At 36.6% G+C, this 23002-nt stretch overlaps 1 protein-coding gene across 1 annotated transcript in view; it reads right to left on the bottom strand.

Annotated features, from left to right (window-relative positions):
* Positions 1-23002, bottom strand: part of ARHGAP15 (Rho GTPase activating protein 15) — a 424379-nt gene that overhangs the window by 322168 nt on the left and 79209 nt on the right. The window contains exon 4 of the mRNA XM_008061399.2: positions 8242-8303. Within this exon, the coding sequence (XP_008059590.1) occupies positions 8242-8303 (62 nt within the window). The remainder of the gene's footprint in view (positions 1-8241; positions 8304-23002) is intronic.

Genomic DNA, 23002 nt, shown 5'->3' with positions numbered 1-23002 from the left:
AAATAAACAAATCCTCCAAATAACTATAGGAGTGGATAATATCCCCATATTTCAGAAAAGAATACTGAAGCTTAGTGAGGCTGTATCCTAACCAAGGGCAAAAAAGTCATAGGGATGGGATTCAGGCCAAGTATCCTGGATCTTGAAGCCCATGCTCATTCTAGTGTCTCAATGTTCTTGAGAGCAGGTGGTATGAAGCGCTTGCTTCAGTCAAAGTGAGTATGTCTATGCAGAGCCTCATGATAGCAGCTAAGAGAGGGAGATACAGAACTCTTGTTAAAGAACTACTAGAACCTTTCTCCTTGGAGAAAAGCCACATCTTAGCCTGACCTAGGCTATCCTGTAATACTGACTTGGAAGCCTTTTTATCCCTGCCTTCCATCCCTACCATGATGGTCGGTAGGTAAATCCATCCATCAAATAAATTAGTGCCTCCACATTTCATTATAACTTCAAGAGCATGTTTTTCTATTTTCCACACAGAGGGATAAAAACTAAGCTGTTGGATAGGCTTAAAGAGTAAATAAGACACACAGCTCAGGAAATATCTAACTTCAGTAAGTCCAAATTGCCAAGAATAAGTGAGGCAGTCTCTGGTCATCACACAGATTTACAGGAAAAATCAGGTGAGGGACTGATGCTAGTGATTCAGTGCAGGAAACAAATCCTGGGGCAAGAAATGCAGGTATTTATATTATTTTATTTTTTGACACACACAAACAAATTATATCTAACAGGAAAGAAAGATGACAACTACAGTTAGGAGTATAGAGAACTAAATTTCTATAAGGGCAATTAAGTACAATATAAGCAATAGGTGGGATATTTTATTCAAATGAAACACTTCACACGTCCTAAAACAAATCCTGAATTGTGAAGTTGGAAAATGCGAAAAACACCTCCAAAACCACCACCAAAACCAACCAAAAAACACCCCAAACCAAAGAAAGAAAGAAAGAAAAAAAAATCAAATACAGCCATCAGCTTGCCATTCTACAAAATGGACACCGGATGGCAGCACATAATAACAGCAACTTTGTAATCTTTATCTGGCGAATGCTTGATGGAAAATGGCCCTTAAAATATTCATTACCATCATAAGAATCTGTTTGTTTGAACACATAAATTTGCTCTAAGCACTAAAGCTTTATAATCTACACTCATGTCTCATATGCCTTCTTTGGGTAGTAACAGAGCTACAGACCAAAAAGTCAGAGGAAAATAACACATGAGGTTACTTCACAAATCTCAGGCTTTCTTTTTTGGACCATCTGCCTTTGTTACCTGGTCACGCTGAATTTGACTTGATTCTGTACCAGGGATGGGAGTCAAAGTGATTTATTCCAGCACTCCTGACTGATTTACCACAAAATCACTTAGACATTGTTAAATTTCAGACTCGTTCTCAAACTCGTAGGTCTAGGAACTTATTTCTTCCCTCTCATAGTCTAAGCTTCTTGTAATTTATGGCTGCTAAAAGGTAGGTCAAAGAGACACTGAAGTGTAAAAACATACATCTCTGTCAGTGTTGCAAGAAAATAGAGAAAGACAGATTCAGCTTAAAAGGATTTATTGCTATCCTGAGCAGAAAGTACTTAAGAAAAAAATATGTTCACATTAGGAAGGTACCTTAGTATTACAGTCTAAAGGAACATCATTCTTAATACCAATTGTTAAAACAAACAAAAACGACAAAAGCAAAGGTCTACTATCTCTAGTTCCTAGCATGAGAGCAAACTTTAGTAGATATAACCATTCACTATATTTTTCTGCATTTCTGTTCATATCCATCTTTGTCTGTATTTTCATCCCCAAATATTTTTTCCATGTCCATCTAAAGAGTATAGGAGAGCGAGACTCTCTAAGATGTACAGAGCCACAAAGGAGCCGACAAAGGGGAAGGCCTGGGTGCAGAGAGAGAAGCAAGGGCAAGCTCGTTGAAATAGCATAAACATGCCATCAGGTGCTTTTTGTAAATTTAAGCATTGAAAACAACTTTTTACTAGGGTGTCATAGAGTGTCAGAGAGGCCACGGATACTTATAATTTTGGGAATGGAATTCCCCAAATGAAGAAATTCCTAAGCTTCACCAGAGAAGCTGAGGTGTTTTCTCAAGGTTCACAATTAGAGATTAAAACTGAATGCTGAATGTATTCCTCTTTCAAGCATTTCAGCGTATCACTGGGGAAATGTGTATAATTTCATTTCAAAATAAGACTAAATGTATGGCCTTTTATTAATGTAAGTTATAGCTGATGACTTGTTTGTTTTACCCTTTCCTGTCATTTTCAGAGATAGGTCAAACTTTTCTTGGAGAGAGAGCAAATACATGAAAGAGAGAAATAAAGACAAATAAAAAGAAAAAGAAGGGTGGGAAGAAGGAAACTAGGAAGAAATACTAAGTATAAATGATCTAGAATGGATCTGTGAGTAGTTGACTTTATAGAAGTTAATAAAGTAATATTTATTCAGTGACAATCAAAGTCCTTGATACTGTTGATGGCATAAAATAAAAGGAAAGTTTTTGCTCCTTGGCCTCAAACAGCTTAAATCAAGAAAAATAAAACAAAAATGTTTCAAACAGAAGACAGAGCTAGATTCTGTGATATTAAGTATATGTACATATGATTTGGGAGAAGGAAGAGGTTAATAGAAATGACCAAGTTTCTCCATTTGTACTGCATGAAGTAATAATAGAACCTATATTTTAGTATTTTAGGTAATGCTTTTCACTACTTTCTTAACAGAGTAAGTATCAATTAATATTACTAACATTAAAAGTTATAAAAAGATATAAAGATTTTTGATAACCAGGACAAAGTCTATCAAAATAAATTTTACATATGAAATTCAAGCTATTGCAGGTATGGTATAACATTTATTAGTTAAATTATCAATGGAATAAAAACTACACAATTAGCCGGGTTCGGTGGCTCAGCCTGTAATCCCGCGCCTTTGGGAGGCTGCGGTGAGTGGATTGCCTGAGCCCGCGGGGTTCGAGACCCGCCTGGGCAACTTGGCGAGACCTCATCTCTACAATAAATCAAAAATGAGCCGGGCATGGTAGTGCGTGCCTGTAGTTCCAGCTACTTGGAAGGCTGAGGCGGAAGGATCACTGGAGCCCAGCAGGCCGAGGCTGCGGTGGCCGGGAGCGGCCACTGCACTCCAGTCTGGGCGACAGAGTGAGACTCCAACTCAAAAAAAAAAAAAAAAACTGCACAATTTTTCAAGGTTATAACTAAACTGACCATTTTTTGTGGCTAGTGATAAAAGCATACTGAATCTTTGGGCAAGCAATATGGTAAAACATAACAGAATTCATTAAAAATGATTGTGCAATTTGATCAAGTAACCCAGTCTTCACATTTATCTTTAGAAAATATAGAAGAAAAATTGACAAGCAGTAGGAAGGTTACTACAATTACAGCTTTTGCAGTATAAAAGTGAGCATAAAATATAAAAGGAGGGTAGGAATGATTTGGTATGTTACAGTGCATCAACATGGTGAGTTATCATATGTTATTAAACACAGTGATTATATAAACAGTGTTCAACTTGTAAAGTATTTATAATAAAAACAAAAACCTCTCAATCTTGAAGATAGTTACAGCAGCTAAGATTGACAAAGTATTATTATCTCCAATACCTTACGAGTTCTTTCAAAGTATATTTTTTAAAAAGGAAGAAACTCAATAGAGTTTCAATAGGAAATAGTCAAAGTTTATGAATAGGAAATTCTTGGAATGTAGAATCCGAATGACTCTAAATAGATAACGTGATGCTCAACTTCAATACCAATCGATGGAATTCAAATAGAAACAACATTGAGGTAACATTTGATGGTCATCAATTTGGCAAAATTTAGAGAGTTAGACAATGCTGAATGCTGACAAGATTATGGGAATAGAGGCCCTTATGTATAGCAACAGTGAACTGGTATGAATTAGTACACTAATTCAGGAGAAAGTCTGGTAATGTCACTCAGTGGATTTACAAAAGTGTATGACTTACCACCAGGCAATCTTGCACCATTTGCTATATTCCCCTGAGAGAATCCCTAACAGGTTCCGAAGCAACATAGATGTGAAATGTTGTTTGGAATGGAAGAAGTTAGAGGCATCTTATATGTCCACATCTGGGAGATTGGGTTTGTAAAATGTCATATATAGTCAAGCTTTGGTTAACAATGGGGATACATTTTGAGAAATGAGTCATTGTGTGAACAACATAAAATGCACTTACACAAACCTGGATAGCATAGCCTACTACATACTTGCTAAAAACTTACATAGTCTGGGTAGTTTTAATCCTAGGCTACAAACCTGTCTAATATGTTACTGTACTGAATACTGTAGGCAGTTATGATACAATGGTAAGTATTAATGCATCTAAACATTTCTAAACATAGAAAAGGTACAGTAAAATGAGTACTACAATCTTTTGGGACCACAGTTGTATATGTGGGTCATTATTGTCAAAAATGTCACTGTTGTGCATGACACAGTGGTAAAATGGGCAGCAAATGGAAGAAATGAACTAGTTTTAAATATATTTATGCACCACATAATGACATTCTGGTCAACAATGGAGCACATATATAGATTGTGGTCCTATAAGATTATAATGGAACTGAAACTTATTTTGCCTAGTGACATCATATTCATTATAACATCATGGCACATATTTGGATATGCTTAGATACACAAATACCATTGCATTACAGTTGTCTACAGTATTCAGTACAGTAACATGCTGTACAGGTTTGTAGCCTAGGAACAATAGGCTGTACAATATAGCCTACGTGAATTGTAAGCTTACCATCTAGGTTTAAGCACATTCTGTTATGGTCGCCAAGGATAAAACTGCCTAAGGGTGAATTTCTCAGGATGAAGACATACAGGCAGCCAACAAACATGTGAAAAAATGCCCAGCCTAACTAATCATCAGAGAAATGCAAATCAAAACTACAATGAGGTACCACCTAACACAGGTAAGGATGATTACCGTGAAAAAGTCAAAAAACAACAGGTGTTGGCGTGGCTGCAGAGAAAAGGGAAGACTTCTGCACTGTTGGTGGGAATTTAAGCTTAATCCAGCTTTTGTGGAAAGCAGCGTGGCAATTTCTCACAGAACTAAAAATTGAACTTCCCTACAATCCAGCAATCTCTCTTTTGGGAATATACCCAGAGGAACATGAATTCGTCTACTAAAAAGACACCTGCACACACATGGTTATTGCAGCACTATTCATAACAGCAAAAACATATAACCAACCCAGATGCCTATCCAAAGTGTATTAGATAAAGAAAATGTGGTACATATATGTGATGGAATATTATGCAGCCATAAAGAAGAACAAAATCATGGTCTTCACAGCAACTTGGATGCAGCTGGAGACCATCATACTAAGTGAACTATCACAGAAACAAATAACTTAATACCACATGTTCTCACTCATAAGCGGGCTCTGGTCATTGGTTACATGAGCACAAGGGTGAGATTTGCAGATGCTGGACACTGCTAAAAGATGGAGGGGAGGAAGGGAGAAGGAGAAGGGCATGTGGCAACATATTGGGTACCAGGCCCACTATCTAGGGAAGAGAGGGCTAGCTAGAAGCCCAAACTTCACCTGCATGCAACCTGCATGCAAACTTACGAGGCATAAGTTTTTCCTCAAAATAATTTTTTATTGTGTATTGGAGTCCCCATTTTTTAATGTCAGTAGATATGTGCCAATTTGGTGAGAGACTGTTGTCTAATTGTCATTTAAATATTCTGCTGCTACCTTACAAAATATGGTATGTTTTAAAAGTTTATATTACTATTTTAATGCATTATGTGTATAGTTTTTCTCTTTACAGGACTTGATGATATTATGTGATCTCAATAACAAGAATGTGGTCTGGATTTGTTAATGTTTTATATGTACCTTAGACAAATGAATATTATATATCACAAGGGTGTAGGCTCAGTATATATTGTCAGGACATTCCTCATTTATTAGGCTTACTGAATTTTTGTATTCTTTTTTTTCAAAGAGAGATTCATGTCTATATAGCACGATAGACAGATGTTTAAACAATAATATTGAATAAAAGTAGAAGAAACGTAATATGGTTTATAACACAAAGTGCTTGTGCTATGTAGAATATATTCATATACACACAACTATACACTAATTTTTTTAATGCCACACATGTAGCCAAGTACACAAATATATGGAGAGTGGATTTGATGATGAACACACATGAAACACATTAAAATGAATGTCTACAGGGATTAAAGTGAGGATTAGATACTATGAGTAAAATAAAACCACCTAGGGGTCTTGCCCACAAGGCCACAAACTAAAGGGTATAGTCAACTCAATTTTGTGTACCTAGAGTAACAAAAAAACAACAAAAAAAGGAAAACTAAAATTTATATAACTGTAAATGAAAAACTGTAATAACTTTACATTTAAAAAGCTGAAGGAATAAATAAGAGTATGCAAACTGATTGAGATAATAGAGTATAAATAAATGTTTATATGAGTTTAATTATAGCACAAAAATAGTATGCAGACACATTAAAGTAACACAAGTTACTTTACAAATACACAATGGTATACAGACTGATTGAAATAACCTAAAAATGTATCCACGTGAGTTGGCTAGGAGAAGGCCCTGTTCTGCCCTTCTGCTTCCTCTTGACACCACCTTCTGGATGTTATAATGTTGGTTTATGGATGGATTATGGGCAAGGATTCTTTATAAACCTGAATAGTAGGGCAACATCTTGCTTTGTTGGAATTCCTTCTTTCAGAATCTTTCCCCCTTCCTTGCATAAGGCTGGAGGATGAGACTGACCAATGCTGTCACTTCCTTTCTCCTACCGAGTCCCAGCAAAGTGCTGAAGTGGCTAACAGTTAAATTTGGCGGGACTTTTTTCCACATGGTTGGTGAGGTGAGAAAGGATCATGACTTACTTATCTTGAGGAAACTCATCGCTGTACTCTCCACACTACTTCCTGAGGTGATAAGGTCAGGAAGAGGTCTGAGGGAAAGGAGGGCACTCAGGTTGGGCTGAAGTAAAAAGCTCCCTCCTGTTGCCCTTTCAGAACCTGACTCACTAAGCCAGGTTCTCCACTGGGGTGGGGACTAGTCAAGTCTCTGAAAGCAACCTTGCACTTGATCTTGTCTCCTGTGCCTTGCTGCTGAATCTTTCAAGGGAGGGATGCAACAGGGCCACTCAAGAGAAACAGTCCAGGAGATGATTCGAGGCCCTGCTTGCGGTCCCAAAATCAGACACAATATGGGCAGAAAATAGAGCTGGTTATTTAAAATTCAAATAGCTAATTTATGTAGTGGAATTATGAATGATTTTTCTGTCAGTTTCATCTTGTTTAAATAAATATATACAAAATCCATTATGGCCTTCAAACGAAGCACACTTTATTTTCCAGTATTAGCCAGAATGTCATCCTAGTAATGAATTGTATTATTCAATTAACAGGTGTCCCATTGTGTAGCTAATTGGTACATTTATCCTATATGATTTCAACTGTTAGTAATACACGCATAAGTAAATGCCTTGTCTTCCAATTTGAGCATTTTCTACATACATTGAAGCTTGTATATCACCCAGCACAAATCTAAGTATGTAATAGAACCATTGTGAGAAATAGTAAAATTCTAAAATGGAGATGATTGTTTCTAAATATAACTAGCATCTTTCTCCACCTTTCTATCAATATTTTTTTTTCTTCAAGGTTTTTGCTGTTTTGAGAAATTCTTGTTAACTTTTGAAATTTCTCTCACATGTACTCATAATTTTGTTTCTTTTTATTTTCTCAGCTTCTGTTTTGAGCTACAAATATAGTTTAAATCCTCTATCCTTCAAAAAATAATTCTCCTAATATATTATAGGGAGACTTTTATATATTGCAAATGAATCCACTCCTTCCCTAATCTGTTAATCCCAGAAATCAAGATCCATTACCTTATTTTTTTACTATTTTTTAAGACTTCAAGTCACAGGAGGACAAGAAGAATTTATATGTTCTGTGCAATGATATAGATGTAGCGCCTTTCTTTAAAAACTATAATTATATTAAAAATAATACTGATTGTAGAGGTAGCAGAGGGGACTATTCTAGTCTGGCTCCATAGGGTCTTGTTTCTCAAACAATAGCAGTGACGCAAGTTGAGGATATGAGGAGCTAGTGTAGTTATATAAAAGTGAGTTAAAACTGTTTATTACCTTAGTTTCTTTCCTCCATCTGCAATTTTAGCTTTTTGAAGATAACCTTCTTTTTCAACCATCTGCAAGAAGAATGCATATGTTAAAACTGCGACAAACTTCTATGCATTGTTAGTTTGAATGAACTTACGTTTTTCAAGAGTCATTTGAAGTTTCCAGTCATAGAACTTCATTAATAATGCACACATAGCTTATGGGAAGTGCCTGCAAGATCATAGTCATTATAAACTGTTAAATATCTAAAAGACAGATTATGCAGAGAAGTGTGACTAATTTGTTAGATAGTGATACACCTTTTACTCACTTCTCTTTGTGGGCATTGAAGTAATTTGCTTTAAAAATTGATTAAAAATGGTAAAAAACAAAGACTAATGTAATGCCTCCTCTGATTTTACCAATTGTCTTGGAAAAGTTCTTTCTTTTTAACTTCCTCATGTACCTGCTGAGGCCAGGAAAAAGGAAGAGTTCAACGGAACCAAATAACTGAGCCAGCTGAATCATAGAAGGGCATTTAAAACAACAACATTTAATGCAGGTAACTCAGTTACCAAGAGACACCGTAGCAGCACTGACTCATTGTCTTTTTCCATGATGTGTCTCTATTGCCTTTTCCTGTTTCTTATGTACTGCAATGGCTTTCTTTGCTAATACAGCTACAAGTATCTTAAAGGAAATTCAGCAGCTCATTGTAATTCCACAGAGGTGTTTGTGGAGTTTTAGGCAAAACAAAGGCACAATGCAAACTGCAATGTGTTGACACACTGCAAAGTCTATCCCGGATGTTTTAATTACTAAGTACCCTAATTCTACCCTCAGCTGTCTGCCACACATGCCCCATCCCAAATCTGTAGCCTGCTCTCCATCTTTCATGCTTAGTAAATTGTCAATACCTTTTCCCCTAACTTGACTAATATCAGAGGACCTCACTCCCTTCATACCACCCCATATGCTTTCTCCTTGACTGCGATACTCCATCTCAATCATTTCTTCATCTCACAAACTCCAATATACATGAAATCTACTTAAAATTCAATTTGTAAAGCCAGGTTTAGTTCCAAGCTCCTGTAGTCCCAGCTACTTGGGAGGCTAAGGTGGGAGGACCCCTTAAGATCAGGAGTTAGAGACCAGCCTGCATAACGTAATGAGACCCTGACTTCATTAATTAATTAGTATATGTTTTATTACTGTGTCTCTCCATGATTCCTTTGCCATCTCTTGTAGGCAAACCTGAATCCTCATTTTCATTTCACCATTATCACTGTGAGAGCACTTATCAAACTATGTTGTAACTGTCTGCTTATTTGCTTCTGCTGGTATTTGTGCTATGAACATATTAAGGAAAAACAAACCCCTCCCCGCCACTCTGCAACCCCTTGTATCTTTTACACTTGAATTCCCAGCTCCTGGAGCAGTGGTACCCAATCTTTTGGGAATCAGGGACTGGTTTTGTGGAAGTAAATTTTTCCACAGATGGGGGCGGGGTGAGTGAGATGGTTTCGGGATAATTCAAGTGCATTACATTTATTGTGTACTTTATTTCTATTATTATTACATTGTGATATATGATTAATTATACAATTCACCATAATGAAGAACCAGTGGGAGCCCTGAGCTTGTTTTCCCGCAACTAGATGGTCCCATCTGGGAGTGATAGAAGACAGTGACATCCAAAGTGTTTTGCTTATGTCCAGTCTACTCTGTAATCTCGTTTTTGTTGCTGTCACTGAAGAAAACTGGCTTCACAAAGATAGGATATTGGAAATGGAAGCAGGTTTTTCAGTGCTTTTTTGACAATATCAGGATGTTCCACTTTGCCTTGAATCCAGAATGTATGGATATTTGAAGTTGTCGCAAGCATACTTTTTTTTCCATGTTAAATTTTTATTTTTTACTATAAGAAAGGAATTGACAGTAGCAGGATACTGGATACTGCTGGGGTGGGGTAGGGGGTTGGACACAACATCAATAAGGGTACCTGATCTCAAACCAGGCAAAGTGGAGACCAATGGGAGGCCCAAACTTTGCCTGTCCAATGACCACTTGTATATCTAATCCTGAATTGTACCCCACATCTTTAAAATAAAAAAATTGAGTATTTATTTATTTTTCTTTCTTATTTATTATTTTATTTTTAAAATGTGGGGTACAATTCAAAATTAGGTATACAAGTGGTCATTGTAGAGGTAAAATTTCGGTCTATCTTTGGTCACCACTTTGCCTAGTTTGAGATAGGTACCCTTATTAATGTTATGTGCCCTCCCCTGACAGTTTCCGGCTATAGCCAATCCCTTTCTTATAGTATTATGGTAAATGTTCAGGGTCCACTTATGAGTGAGAACATATGGCACTCAGTTCTTTGTTTCTGTGATACATCACTGAGTAGTGTAGACTGAATCCATTCAAGTTGCTGCAGAGTCTATTATTTTGTTCTTTTTTATGACTGCATAATATTCCATCGTGTATATGTACCACATTTTAAAAATCCATTCCAGTTTGGATGGGCAGTGTGGTTGGATCCAAGTTTTGCTATTGTAAATAGTGATACAATATACATGCATGTGCAGGTATCTTTTTTGGAGAGTTATTTAAGTTCCTCTGGGTATATTCCCAGAAGGGGGATTTCTGGGTGGTATGGAAGTTCAATTTCTAGTTCTTTTAGGAATTGACATACTGTTTTCCATAGAGCTTGCACTAGTTTGCATTCCCTCCAACAGTGTAGAAGCATTTCCTTTTCTCTGCATCCTCACCAGCATCTGTTGTTTTTGTTTTATTAATGATGACTATTCTTACTGGAATTAGGTGGTATCTAAATATGTTTTGGATTTGTATTTCTCTGATGATTAGTGTTTTCCATGTGTCTTTTGGCTGCCCATATGTCTTCTTTTGAGAAGTGTCTATTCGTGTCTTTTGCCCACTTTTTAATGGATCTGTTTTCTTTTTCCCCCTTTTGGCATGTTTAAGTTCCTTGTAGATTCTGGATGTTAGGCCTTTGTCTAATATGTCACTGACAAATATTTTTTCCCAGTCTGTGAGCTGTCTCCCTGCTCTCTTGATGGTTTTTTTTTTTGTTATGCAGAAGCTTTTCAGTTTGATGAGGTCCCACTTATCTATCTTATCTCTTATGGCATGGGCTTTTAGGGTTTTGATCAGGAGTTGGTTGCCTATTCTGATTTCCACAAGGGTGTCCTCTGCATTTTCTAAGATTCTTAAAGTTTGGGGTTTGACATTTTACAACTCCATTTGGAATTGATTTTTCTTTTGTCTGGTGATGAGTAGGGATCCTATTTCATTCTTTTGCACAAGGTCAGTTTTCCCAGCTTCATTTACTGAATAAGTTCTCTCCCCAGTGGTTGTTGGTGGAGGCTTTGTCCAAGATGAGTTGGTTGAGAAATTGAAGTTTGCTTCCAGAATCTCTATCGTTCTGCATGCCTGTTCTTGTACCAATACCAGGTTGTTTCGATTATTGTAGCCTTAAATCCAAGAGAATCTTTCAAAAACTTCCTTGTACTGATACAGGACTTTGACAAAGTCTCATGGTACAAAATAAACGTGCAAAAGACAGTTACGTTCTTACACAACAACAATAAACAGGGAACCAAATAAAAGACACAATCCCATTCACAATAGCCACACACACACACACACACACACAAATGAAATACGCTGACCTCTTTCTAACCAGAGAATTGGAAGATCTTTACAGTGAAAACTACAAAACCTAGGTCAAAGATGTCAAAGATGACACAAATAAATGGAAAAATATTCCAAGTTCATGAATTGAAAGCATCAACATCATTACGATGTCCATCTTACCAAAGGCAGTCTATAGATTCAACACTATACTCATTAAATTACCAACATCATTCTTCTCAGACCTAGAAACAACAATACAGAAATTCATATGGAAGCACAAATGACCACGAATAGCCAAAACAATCTTTAGCAAAAGAAACAAAGCGAGAAGTATGAAATATACTTTTAAGGCCACTTTCATTTGCAGTCTCAAGCAGCTGATCCTCTTCTAGCACAGACAAAGTCGATTCTCCTGGCTTATTTACATATGGGTCACAGAATCATTCCTTCTCAGTTTGGGGATCTTTTGTGTTTGGTTAACAGTGCTCAAATGCTTCTGAAAGCTGAGATAGGTGATCATGCACCAGCCAGGAGAAAGAAGGCCCTACTCAATCTCTTTCAAGATCTGTGCTAATGTTTCAAACATGTCAAAAATTCCACTGCTCACTTGTCTTTCATAATTACAGTTGGGCTTTAATTGCAGCCATTTTATCTACCAACTTGAACCAAGTTGTCATTTGCCCCTGAAGTGACTGATTGAGTTTGTTGAGCAGGTTGAATATATCCCACAAGTACGCAAGTTTTGCAACTTATTCTGTGTCACTAAAATGTGCTGTCAGTGATGACTTTTCTTAAAGAAATCACTGGCGCTGCTCTCATACTCAAAAACTCTGGCCAGTTGTTTACCTTTAGAAAGTCACGTCACTTCTGTGTATAAAAGAATTACATGTGTTCTCTGCATCCATCTCTTCACAGAGCTCCGTGAATAGATGCGAATTAAGGGCACGCACTTTAATGTGATAGATAATTTTAATCACATCCTGCAAAACATTATTAAATTAGGTGACAGTCTTTGGCTAGCATTTCCCTATGAATGACACGGAGCATAGCCTCACATTCAGAAGCAAAACCACCTCGTCATGGCAGCCACTTCGTCCATGTATATACTGACAAAAAATAACCAATTCAGTTTTTCTGATACATAATCATTCAGAGACTTTAATAGTTCTGCAGATGTGGTATTGGTTGGCAACAAAAATGCACATACCCTCATGCACATCCTCCTGAAAAATATATCACACAGGCCGGGCATGGTGGCTCATACCTGTAATCCCAGGACTTTGGGAGGCCAAGGTAAGAGGATTATCTGAGCCCAGGGGTTTAAGAACAGCCTGGGCAACTTGGAGAGACCTCATCTCTACAATAAATCAAAAAATTAGCTGGGCGTGGTGGCATGCGTCTCTAGTTCCAGTTACTTGGAAGGCCATAGCTTCATCAAAGGTGTCAGTATGACAGCATCATTCTTAGTGGTTAACCGCATTGTTAAAGCTAAGAAGCCCTTTACCATTGGTGAAAAGTTAACTCTGCATACTGCTATGGACATTTGTTGTGAACTTTTAGGAGAGACTACAGTTCAAAAAGTGGCATGTGTTCCTCTTTTGGCTAGCACCATAACAAGATGAACTGATGAAATAGCAAGAGGATATTGAGGCACAATTGTTAGAGAGGATTAATGAGTCATAGTACAAAATCTAGGTTGATGAATCTACTGATGTTGACAAGGCAACAATGCTTGTTTTGTGTGATATATATACACATATACATATGTGTGTGTGTGTGTGTATTTTTTTTTTTTTCCGCGTCAAAGTCTCACTCCGTCACTCAGACTGGAGTGCAGTGGCACGCTCAGGCTAACCCAGCGTCAACCTGCCAGGCTCAGGCGATCCTTCAACTTCAGCCTTCCAAGTAGCTAGAACTATGCCCAGCTCATTTTTAACTTATTGTAGAGACAAGGTCTCACCACATTGCCCAGGTTGGTCTCAAGGTATTTTCTTTTAAATGCCACTTTCTTTTTGTCAGCAATCTTAGAATCTTCTGCTGTCTTATGATTGGATCTTTCCTCCTTTTCACAGAAGCTCTCCGGTAACATTTGTGTTTTACTCATTTTGGGTAAGGTTAGCTTGTGGGCTTATCGAAACTGTGATTGAGACAAGTGTGCAGTGTTGGAAAGAGGCATGGATGGAAGTGGTAAATAAAATAATGGATGAACCACGCACAGACAAAAATAAGTGTTGGATTCTGACTTAAAGTCTCCCATCAGATGCAGCTGTACAATGAAAATACATCAACTCACTTGCCACTCACTGATAGGATTTTGATTTGATAGGATTTTGTGTCTGCAAGCCATTGATTTATTATGGTCTCTGTGCAGTCAAACTTTACTGTTAATTTTTTTGTTGTTTTTGAATTGGAGTCTCATTCTGTTGCCCAGGCTGGAGTGCAGTGGCACACTCCCGGCCACCGCAGCCTTGATCTTCTGGGCTCCAGTGATCCTTCAGCCTCAGCCTTCTAAGTAGCTGGAACTACAGACATGCACCACCATGCCCAGCTAATTTTTTTATTTATTGTAGAGTCTAGGTCTCATCAAGCTGCCCAGGCTGGTCTCGAACCAGTGGACTCAGGCAGTCCTCTCATCTTGGCTTCCCAAAATGCTGGGTTTATAGGCATGAGCCACCGCACCTGATCCCACTGCTAATGTTAATCTGCATCCACAGCTGCTCCTCAATGCTAGCATCACTCCCTCAACACCACCTCAGATCATCAGGCATCAGAATCTTATATGAAGCATGCATCCTAGATCCCTCATATGAACAGTTCACAATAGGGTTCTCACTCCTATGAGAATCCAAGGCCGCTGCTGATCTGACAGAAGACGGAGCTCAGGTGGAAATGCACCAATGGGGAGTAACTATAAATACAGATGAAACTTCATTGGCTCACATGCCGCCCACCTCCTGCTGTGTGGTCCAGTTTCGAACAGGCCACCAACTAGTGCCAGTCCATGGGCTGGGGGTTGGGGACCCCTGTCCTATAGTCCTACCTGGCACCAATAATCACATAATGAAGTTGTTTGTACAAATGAATAAATGAATGGACATTTACATGCTTGTTTATAGCTTCACGGGAAACAGGACAAGCCAAAAAATTCCTCTGCAATACAACAAGTAAAAGGAAGAGATATTTGGGGGAGACTGAGTTGTTTCAAACCACTAAAATATCACCAATTAAAGAATTGCCCATTTACAAGACTCACTCTTATATAGATGAGATCTTTTCTGCCTTGTTCATTGTTATGTGCCTATTACATAGAAAAGTATTTCGTTTTCAAAATATATTTGATAAATATACTTTAACTAAAGAATGATGAATATAGCAATGATGCTGATTTATGATCATCATAGCAGAGCATTTTTCCCTCATCTACATTTCCAGAAAAGTTATTTTACTCCAGCATGTTCTGCACAAAACTATAAAAATCTATAAAAAAAGTCTAAGGAAGATTTCTTGGATAATTTTTAGAACCATGGCATTCAATGGTGCCTTAAAAATTTTTTTTGAATACATTTATCATTTGCTTTTTCCACAATAGTCTATGTATACTGTCCCCTTTTCTTGGTGCCAGGGAATTTTATTTGTCTACCTCCTAAAACCCATGTAATAAATTTAGTGTTTAACTCTAAGCATCAATGATTTCTACAAATGTTTGGAAGAAAAATGCTTTCAGTAGCAATTAACACCACAGAGGAGGTCCTTTTATTTGGGAATGTATACTGAAAAAATTTGTTGCGTAACCATAGACAAAATTTATTATTTTATTTCAGCTTTCTTCTGATGAAAATGAAATAGTTCCCAAAGACTTGAATTTATTTACCAAACAAAAAACAAAAACACCCAAAAACAAAACTCTGCTAAGAATATTGTCCCCCTTCTTTTTAAAAAATATATTCACTAAAAAACCCCTAAGTGGACATTTGGTACTCACAAAGATGTATTATTGATGAAAATTTATCTAAAAGGAGACAGAAAATGGGAAAGGAAAAAGTTAATACTCTCACAGGAAGAAGTGAGCCAAAGCAGGCTTCGGCTATATACTATAACATTGTTTCTCCTTGCATACATTAGCAATACTTCTCCAGACATTGCAGGAAGTTTCCCAGGGTACTTGAGGTTGAGGCCAAGGGCGGGATTTCTCATCCTAGGGCTCAATAAATGTGACATCATTGCTATCAATGGCTAAGCCAGTTCCTAAGCTCTTGGGTAAATGCAGCAGAGTTTCCAGGAGTGACCACATAGAGGTCCCAGCAAAACTAAGGAAGAAGAACTGAATAATAAGTAAACTATCTTCTCCTATGTCACCTTCAAAAGTCCGAGCTGCCTTCCAGGTCATTATAAGAAGCAAATAACCCTTCTGGTATCTATTATTACTTACTACATTTGCTACTACCATTCATTTCTTTACATGTCTACATGTGTCTACGTGCACATTTTTACATGGAATAGATCCATGTCCTACAAACCTGCACATATTCTCATTTATGGGATTGGGTGTTCGTTCCTCTCCTTTGTTTCTTACATACTTGATATACACTCATTCATTCTTACAACAGGATTTAAATTAGTAACACTCCTTTCCCTTAAATGCCAGCTGCTCTGCTCACAATGGAATTGCAAAGATTAATAGGACAATTTAAATTTTATTGAGGCTTCAACCTCTGAGAGCTCACATTTAAGATATTCTCGTTTCTCTTTTAAGGGGACTGGATATCATACTCCTCTCCAAGTCATCTCAGAGATTCAGGCCATCTTTGGCCTAGAATAAAAATCTCCAACTAAGCTTCCTACTCTGAATGCACTGCATCGTTTTAGGCCTCATGCTGACAAGCAGTGCTTCCATAAGGTAGAATTAATTACTTTTACTATTCCCTGTCATCATACTTTGAAATATGTCTCCATGTTTTAGGCACCAGGTATCAGTTATTCTTGAAGGTACACAGTGAATAACAGAAGTATTAAGGAAAGCAGAAAATATACATTTTGCATTTGGTTTTATATATGGTACTTAATTAATTACTCCAATTAATTATTCCTACTTGATGTTAATCCCATGGTCTGAAGGGATAATGATCTATAAATTACAGTTGAGCAAGCTGGTCATCTAGGGCTTGAATGATCTTGCCTCTAGTAATTTACAAAATGACTTGTATCTTCAGGTCTAAGTTTAGGATTCAACATGCCAAATTTTAGGGCAAATTGGAGTTCTTTAAAGCAATAGAATTCCCAACTATGTATACTTAAGAAATGTCAACCAATCTTTAGATGCTATATCTGACTTCTTGAGCTATTTGTCCAATGTCCCTTAGAAGCCCTATTTAACATTAAGTGGCTGGAAAGATCAGCAATTTGTTCAGATTGGATGCCAGCCAGTCTACTAGCATTGAGGAAGTGCTCAGCAGACACATCCGTGCTGAGATACAGATGAGAAGAATGAATGGCAGTGGTATACCCAGATAGCACCTGTTTATCAACCTACGTTGGAGGCGACAGACAAGACAGGGCAGCAGAGGACAACTTTGATTAATGATAACAATCATGGCAGAAAGACCAGCCTATTAACAGTATATACTGACACTGCAATTTTTAATGTGAAAGCTTTATGTTATTTTCAGATACAATTGCAAGCAATAGGTTTTCATCTACACCGTCCACTAAAGAGTTCTGTACAAATACAAGTTTGTAGATGGAAATAAACGTAATCTGAGACTTTTACCAGATTTTGATGAGAAGTATTTGGCTTTTAACACCAGAAACCGACAGCCCTTATGCCTTATAACACTTGCTCTACTGATGAATACAAGTAATTGTTATTTCCCTTTGTTCTGATTCTGTGTTCACTGTCAACCATCTGAATCCTAATTCAGCTTCATAGATCCTTTCATGTAGAAAGAGGGTGACTTAAAAAGCCACGATCAGAATATATCCCATTATGCTCTGTTGATGAATATGACTTTTTTTGGATCCCCAAAGTCGAGGCAGGCCCCCACCCTAAACTGGAACGATCCCTTTGAAGTAGCATCACCCTGTGAAATCATCTGTATGACTGACTGACCTTCCTCTAAGAACTTTGCATCATCCCTCTATAAACTACAACCCTAGGCCACTATAATTATCAAACAGATTTAGCATTTAATTATTTTCCTATTTAATAATGAGGCAGCTGCTATACTTTTTCTGAACTTTTAATAGATCACAGTACTTTGCTGGTAATCTTGTTTGTTTCAAAGACTTCTATTAAAAAGTACAGAATGAGGACACATTTGGTTACATAATTTTACCCCCAAATTATGCCTCTCTTTCCTTTTAAAATCTCTTTAATTATCTACTATCCACAGAAATAGATATTTCTTTCTTCTTTTCTTAACATTGTTTTCAGGTGGCACCGTTTTCCTCTTTGGAACACATTGCTTGCATTTTCTTCTCAGTATCCAGTTATTTCTTTACTGGTTCTGCCTTTCTTGCTATATTTGATCTGCTGACCATGTGTGTGAACTTGCAGTGAACATAATTCATCAAGAGCAGAATCAAATGGAGGAAAAAAATCACCTTAAAACTCCAGGTTACTTGTGCATCCTATAAAGTACTAATAGTTTTAAAACATTTTTAAATGGTTTATTTTAGAACTGATTACATAAAGCTGAAACCTAAAAGATGATGCCTTTAGAGACACAATACAATGTTTTTGCCTAAAGTAAATAAATAATTTACTGTGTGTGCATACTTTTAAAAAGTAGTGACCCGAAATTCTCAAATTGGATACATCGATTACATAAAAGGAAGAGCACAGGAAAAGCAAAAAAAAAAAAAAAGAAGAAGAAGAAGAAAAAAAGCCAAAACAACAACAACAACAAAAAAAATCCAGATTCTCTATCATACATGAGCAGGGTCCAGAAAAAAGAAACCAAGAATTCTCAGTGAAATCCTTGAGAAGTCAGTCTTGATTTCACATCTCAGAGTTGGGTGTGGCTTTCTCATTGCAACTTAATTATACCTTTATATACCCTTTAAAATATTTGTTGAGCAATGGTTTCATGGATATTCTCCCTCTTTTTCTCTCACTCAGGGAGACAGACCATGTACAACTTTGGAATTTCACTCAAATGAATGGTTTTCAGCCATTGTTCAAACTGGCAAAGCACATATTATGTTTTGCTGGCGCTTTCCCCTATCATATTAAACTCCTGTGAATTTCTAGGGAAATGTTACCTGCATGTCATTGATTTACTTATCCCTAATTCATCAAAACATCATCTTAAATGTGTTATGATTTGATATTTAAGAACTCCCATTAACCTTTTCCCTGAGCCCTTCATTTTGTGTGTTTCATTTGGTTACCATGAAGAAATCCAGGTTCTGTTTGGGAAATAGGCTGATGAGGGCATCTCTTTGTATCGTAAGAACTTTCTTCAGTCTTCTGGAGGCTTTTCCTGTATCTCGCCTCTTGTTCCTCTCCCTCTGTTTCTCTCTTCTTCCATGAATTCTTTTTCTTTTTGTTTTTGATTTAAATACGTCTCTTATTCTTTGCCTGTCATTGGACTTCAGTGAGAATGGCCTTCCCGGTTACTGTCTGGGCAACTTATTAGTGTAATTCAATTGCTGTGTTATAACCTAATTTCAGACTAGGCAGTAGGGAAGAAAGGATTGCTCAATGTTAATAGCTTTTGTTGTTGTTGTTGTGTGTTCTTTTTCTCTACTCTAGAGTAAAGTGGATTTCAAAAGTGGGAGCGGATGGGAGAAGTATTATAATTTATTTCTGTTTTAATGACTTTTGAAATTCTGACCATTACCCCAGATGTGACCACTGCTTCCCTCTCCCCGTAGCCCTTCACTCATTTTCCCTGTTGATGATATCCTCTGTGGTATGGCATTCTCGCAATTTTTCATATGTAACAACTTTGTTGCCACTTAGAGATCGTTGCACTTACTGTTTCTTTATGTTTGCAACATTCTTCTTTCCTTGGCAAATTCTAGACATTCTGCAAATCTGAATCTAACTGGCTGTTTCAAAGAGTGCTTTTATGACTACTTAATCTAATGTACATTCTGCCTCTGACACCGAAACTTGTGCTTCTTCCATCATAGCACATTGTGGAATTTACATTTACAGAATTATACCTTCCTTTGCTTATTTAATATTTCTCTTCACTCATAAACAAAGCTCCTTGCGAAAAAGACATGAATAATTAGTATATTATTGCATGCCCTAAACCTAACACAGTGATGGCTTCAACAAATACTTGAATTAATAAACATGCTACCACTTGAGAAAAAGAAGGGCACAAGGAATGATGAAGACTTGGAGATGGTTTCTATTAGCATTATTAAATCATATAACTTATTATTATTATATAACTTATTATTAACAACTTGAAGATCTGGAGGGTTGTTTCAGAAAGCCTAATTTTGTTTTACAAAAGTAGAATTTTGAAAGACTAAGGAGCTTTTGGAATTTTTTTTTTTTTTTTTTTGCAGTTTAAGGAAAATCCAGCTTAATCGATAGAATTATTTCCCCAAAGTGGCTGTCCTTTGTTTCAAAACAAGAAAACAGTGTATTTTCACAATGTCTTTCATGCTCAAAGCCCTCACAAGTATTAATTAATCCACAAAATGATATCTGGCTCCAAAAGGTAGAATCTATGACTTAAGGTTTATCTGCAAAAGCCTGCTTTGCCCCCAAGCTATGGCAACTTCCTGAGCTCTGTCCTCAAATCTTCCTGGCTCAGGAGGTAGCAGATGATTCTCTAAAACCTGCCACAGGCTTTTGACTCCTGCAGGGTTATCCATAGACATGTCTTATACTCTGTTGATAAAAATAAAGAAGATAAAGATTTCACATGTTATAAACAGGGTTATTTTTCTTGAATATTTCCTTAGGGGGAAAAGAGAAAATGCCCTGAAAATAATTAGGTCTCATGAACAGTTATACTACGGAATATACAAGATCAGGAGTCAAATATATATTCGTGTATTTGATGCTTCATGTTTAAAATTGTTGTCGTATTGTAACACCTAGTTAAGCAAACAAACTGAGTCTCAGGAAATTATTTTGGTCTCTTCCACTGAAATATATGTGACATAAATGATATCACCTATCAGTGAACTGGATCATTTCCATTCTGAGATTTTAGACTCTAATTAGGAATGTATGCTGGCCAATGTTCAAAAGAAATGCATAGTTCTTCTGTTTAACCATACTGACCACAATCTACTTTATTAAAGGGAACATTTAGTGTTGAAGTATGGCTCCCAAAGGGCCTTAGCATCTATTAGAGCATCCATAATGGCATATTTCATTTTATAAAGTGTATCGTTTTTCTCCAAAGGGGAGATACTTTGACAATAGGATACTTTGACAAGTTTTGCCTAAAGCCAAGCTTTCTTGTGATTCCTGAAGAATGTTCAGGAGGGTTCTCTGAGTTTGAGAGATAAAGAAAATGAGATTTATATAACACAACATTTTAGAAATAAGTAAGCATGAGGATCCATATGGTAAAGATAATGAATAAACACCAACTGAAAGGATTTTATTATTTTTCTAAAGTGTTTCAATGTATGTTATTTCATGCAATATATAACTCATCCTGGTGGGTATTATCTAGAGAAACTACTGCCAGAACCCCTAGATGACTCTGGAAGCCACACTGGAGCATGGTGGAAGTAAGAAGAATTGGAGGAATGGGAGTAAGGAACATGATAGAGTGTGGAAAACATATGTGAGTCTAGGTTCAAATAACACACAACTTGATTAGTTAGCTGTAAAGACAATTTTATAGGTTCTGGGAAATCATTCTAGTCTTGGTGTGAACTATAATGGATAGTCTATGATTAATCAGATTTCTTGTTGGGGGAATGGGTGATTGTTTTGGCATTGATCACCCAAACGGATAATCCACAACTAAGAATTGGGGTAAAGATAGCACTTTTGTCTTTAAAATAACATTAAGAAAAGAAATTCAAGTCAAGTAGAGATTGATGAATGAAAGTTGAATGTTGCTTGTGTTCATAAGACACATTAAGATAATTAAGTACTAAGAGAGAAGATCCATGGAAACTCAAATCAAGACTAGGAGTTCAATTGACTGGTAGTTACAAAAGTTTATAGAACTAGTCATTGTATGTACATGCATGCGTGTGTTGTTGTGTATGTGAAAGAGAGAGAGAGAGAACAGATGAATACCCACATATACAAAGTAAGAGACTTAAAGGAATTGCTTCTCTTGGCAGCACTTCCCAATGTACCTTTCCAAGGTTATCTTAGCTAGACTACTGAGGACATAAATCTATTAATATACTTTCTATAATTTGAGATATTCCAGATGAGTTCCATTTATTTATAATTGAGAATACAGAGTAAGACAGATAGCCTACTGCATGCCATGACATCAACAAAGAAACTCAATATTAGAAAGGTAAATTAAGAAAACTATTTCTGAAAATTCTAATGGTTCCTCTTATATTAGACTATGCTTCATATATTGGCATAACACATACATAATTAAATATTACATACTAGTTATTGATCAAATTTCAATAATCATTATCATTTGAATTTCTTAAATATATAGGTACATTTTATGTAAAAAAAATTTGAGACACTTTAAGGCACTGTTTCTATATAATTGCATATATATTTGTGTATATACATACAGACATGCACATAAACCCAAACATTTACTTAGTTCCATTTTCAGTCTAACTTATGACATGTTTCATCAAATACTTCAGAGGAAACTTTGCATGTGCTATTTTTATAAAATCTAGCTTTTTATAATTATTTGTATATATTTTATCTGCTGTGTAATCCAAATTTCTGCAAAATTTGGATTGCAGAACCAATATAGTATTTATTTTCCTATTCATTGAATAGCTACTGTGTGCCAAGCTTTATATAAAGTTCTAATAATAAAACAATAAATAAGGTACAACCCTCCTTTCATTAGCTTGGAGCTCAGAAAGAGAGATAGAACAGGAAACAGGCAATTTTAGGGCTAGGATAGGGCTAGGATAGAGCCAAGATCAAACTGCTACTAGGAGGAGATAAAAAAAGGACCACCTAATTCAAATTTGAGGAATC

This window comes from Carlito syrichta, unplaced genomic scaffold, assembly GCF_000164805.1.
Source record: "Carlito syrichta isolate Samal-C Ts95f unplaced genomic scaffold, Tarsius_syrichta-2.0.1 Scaffold305239, whole genome shotgun sequence".
In the NCBI taxonomy this organism is placed as follows: Eukaryota; Metazoa; Chordata; class Mammalia; order Primates; family Tarsiidae; genus Carlito; species Carlito syrichta.
This window is presented reverse-complemented; position numbering and strand designations above follow the sequence as displayed.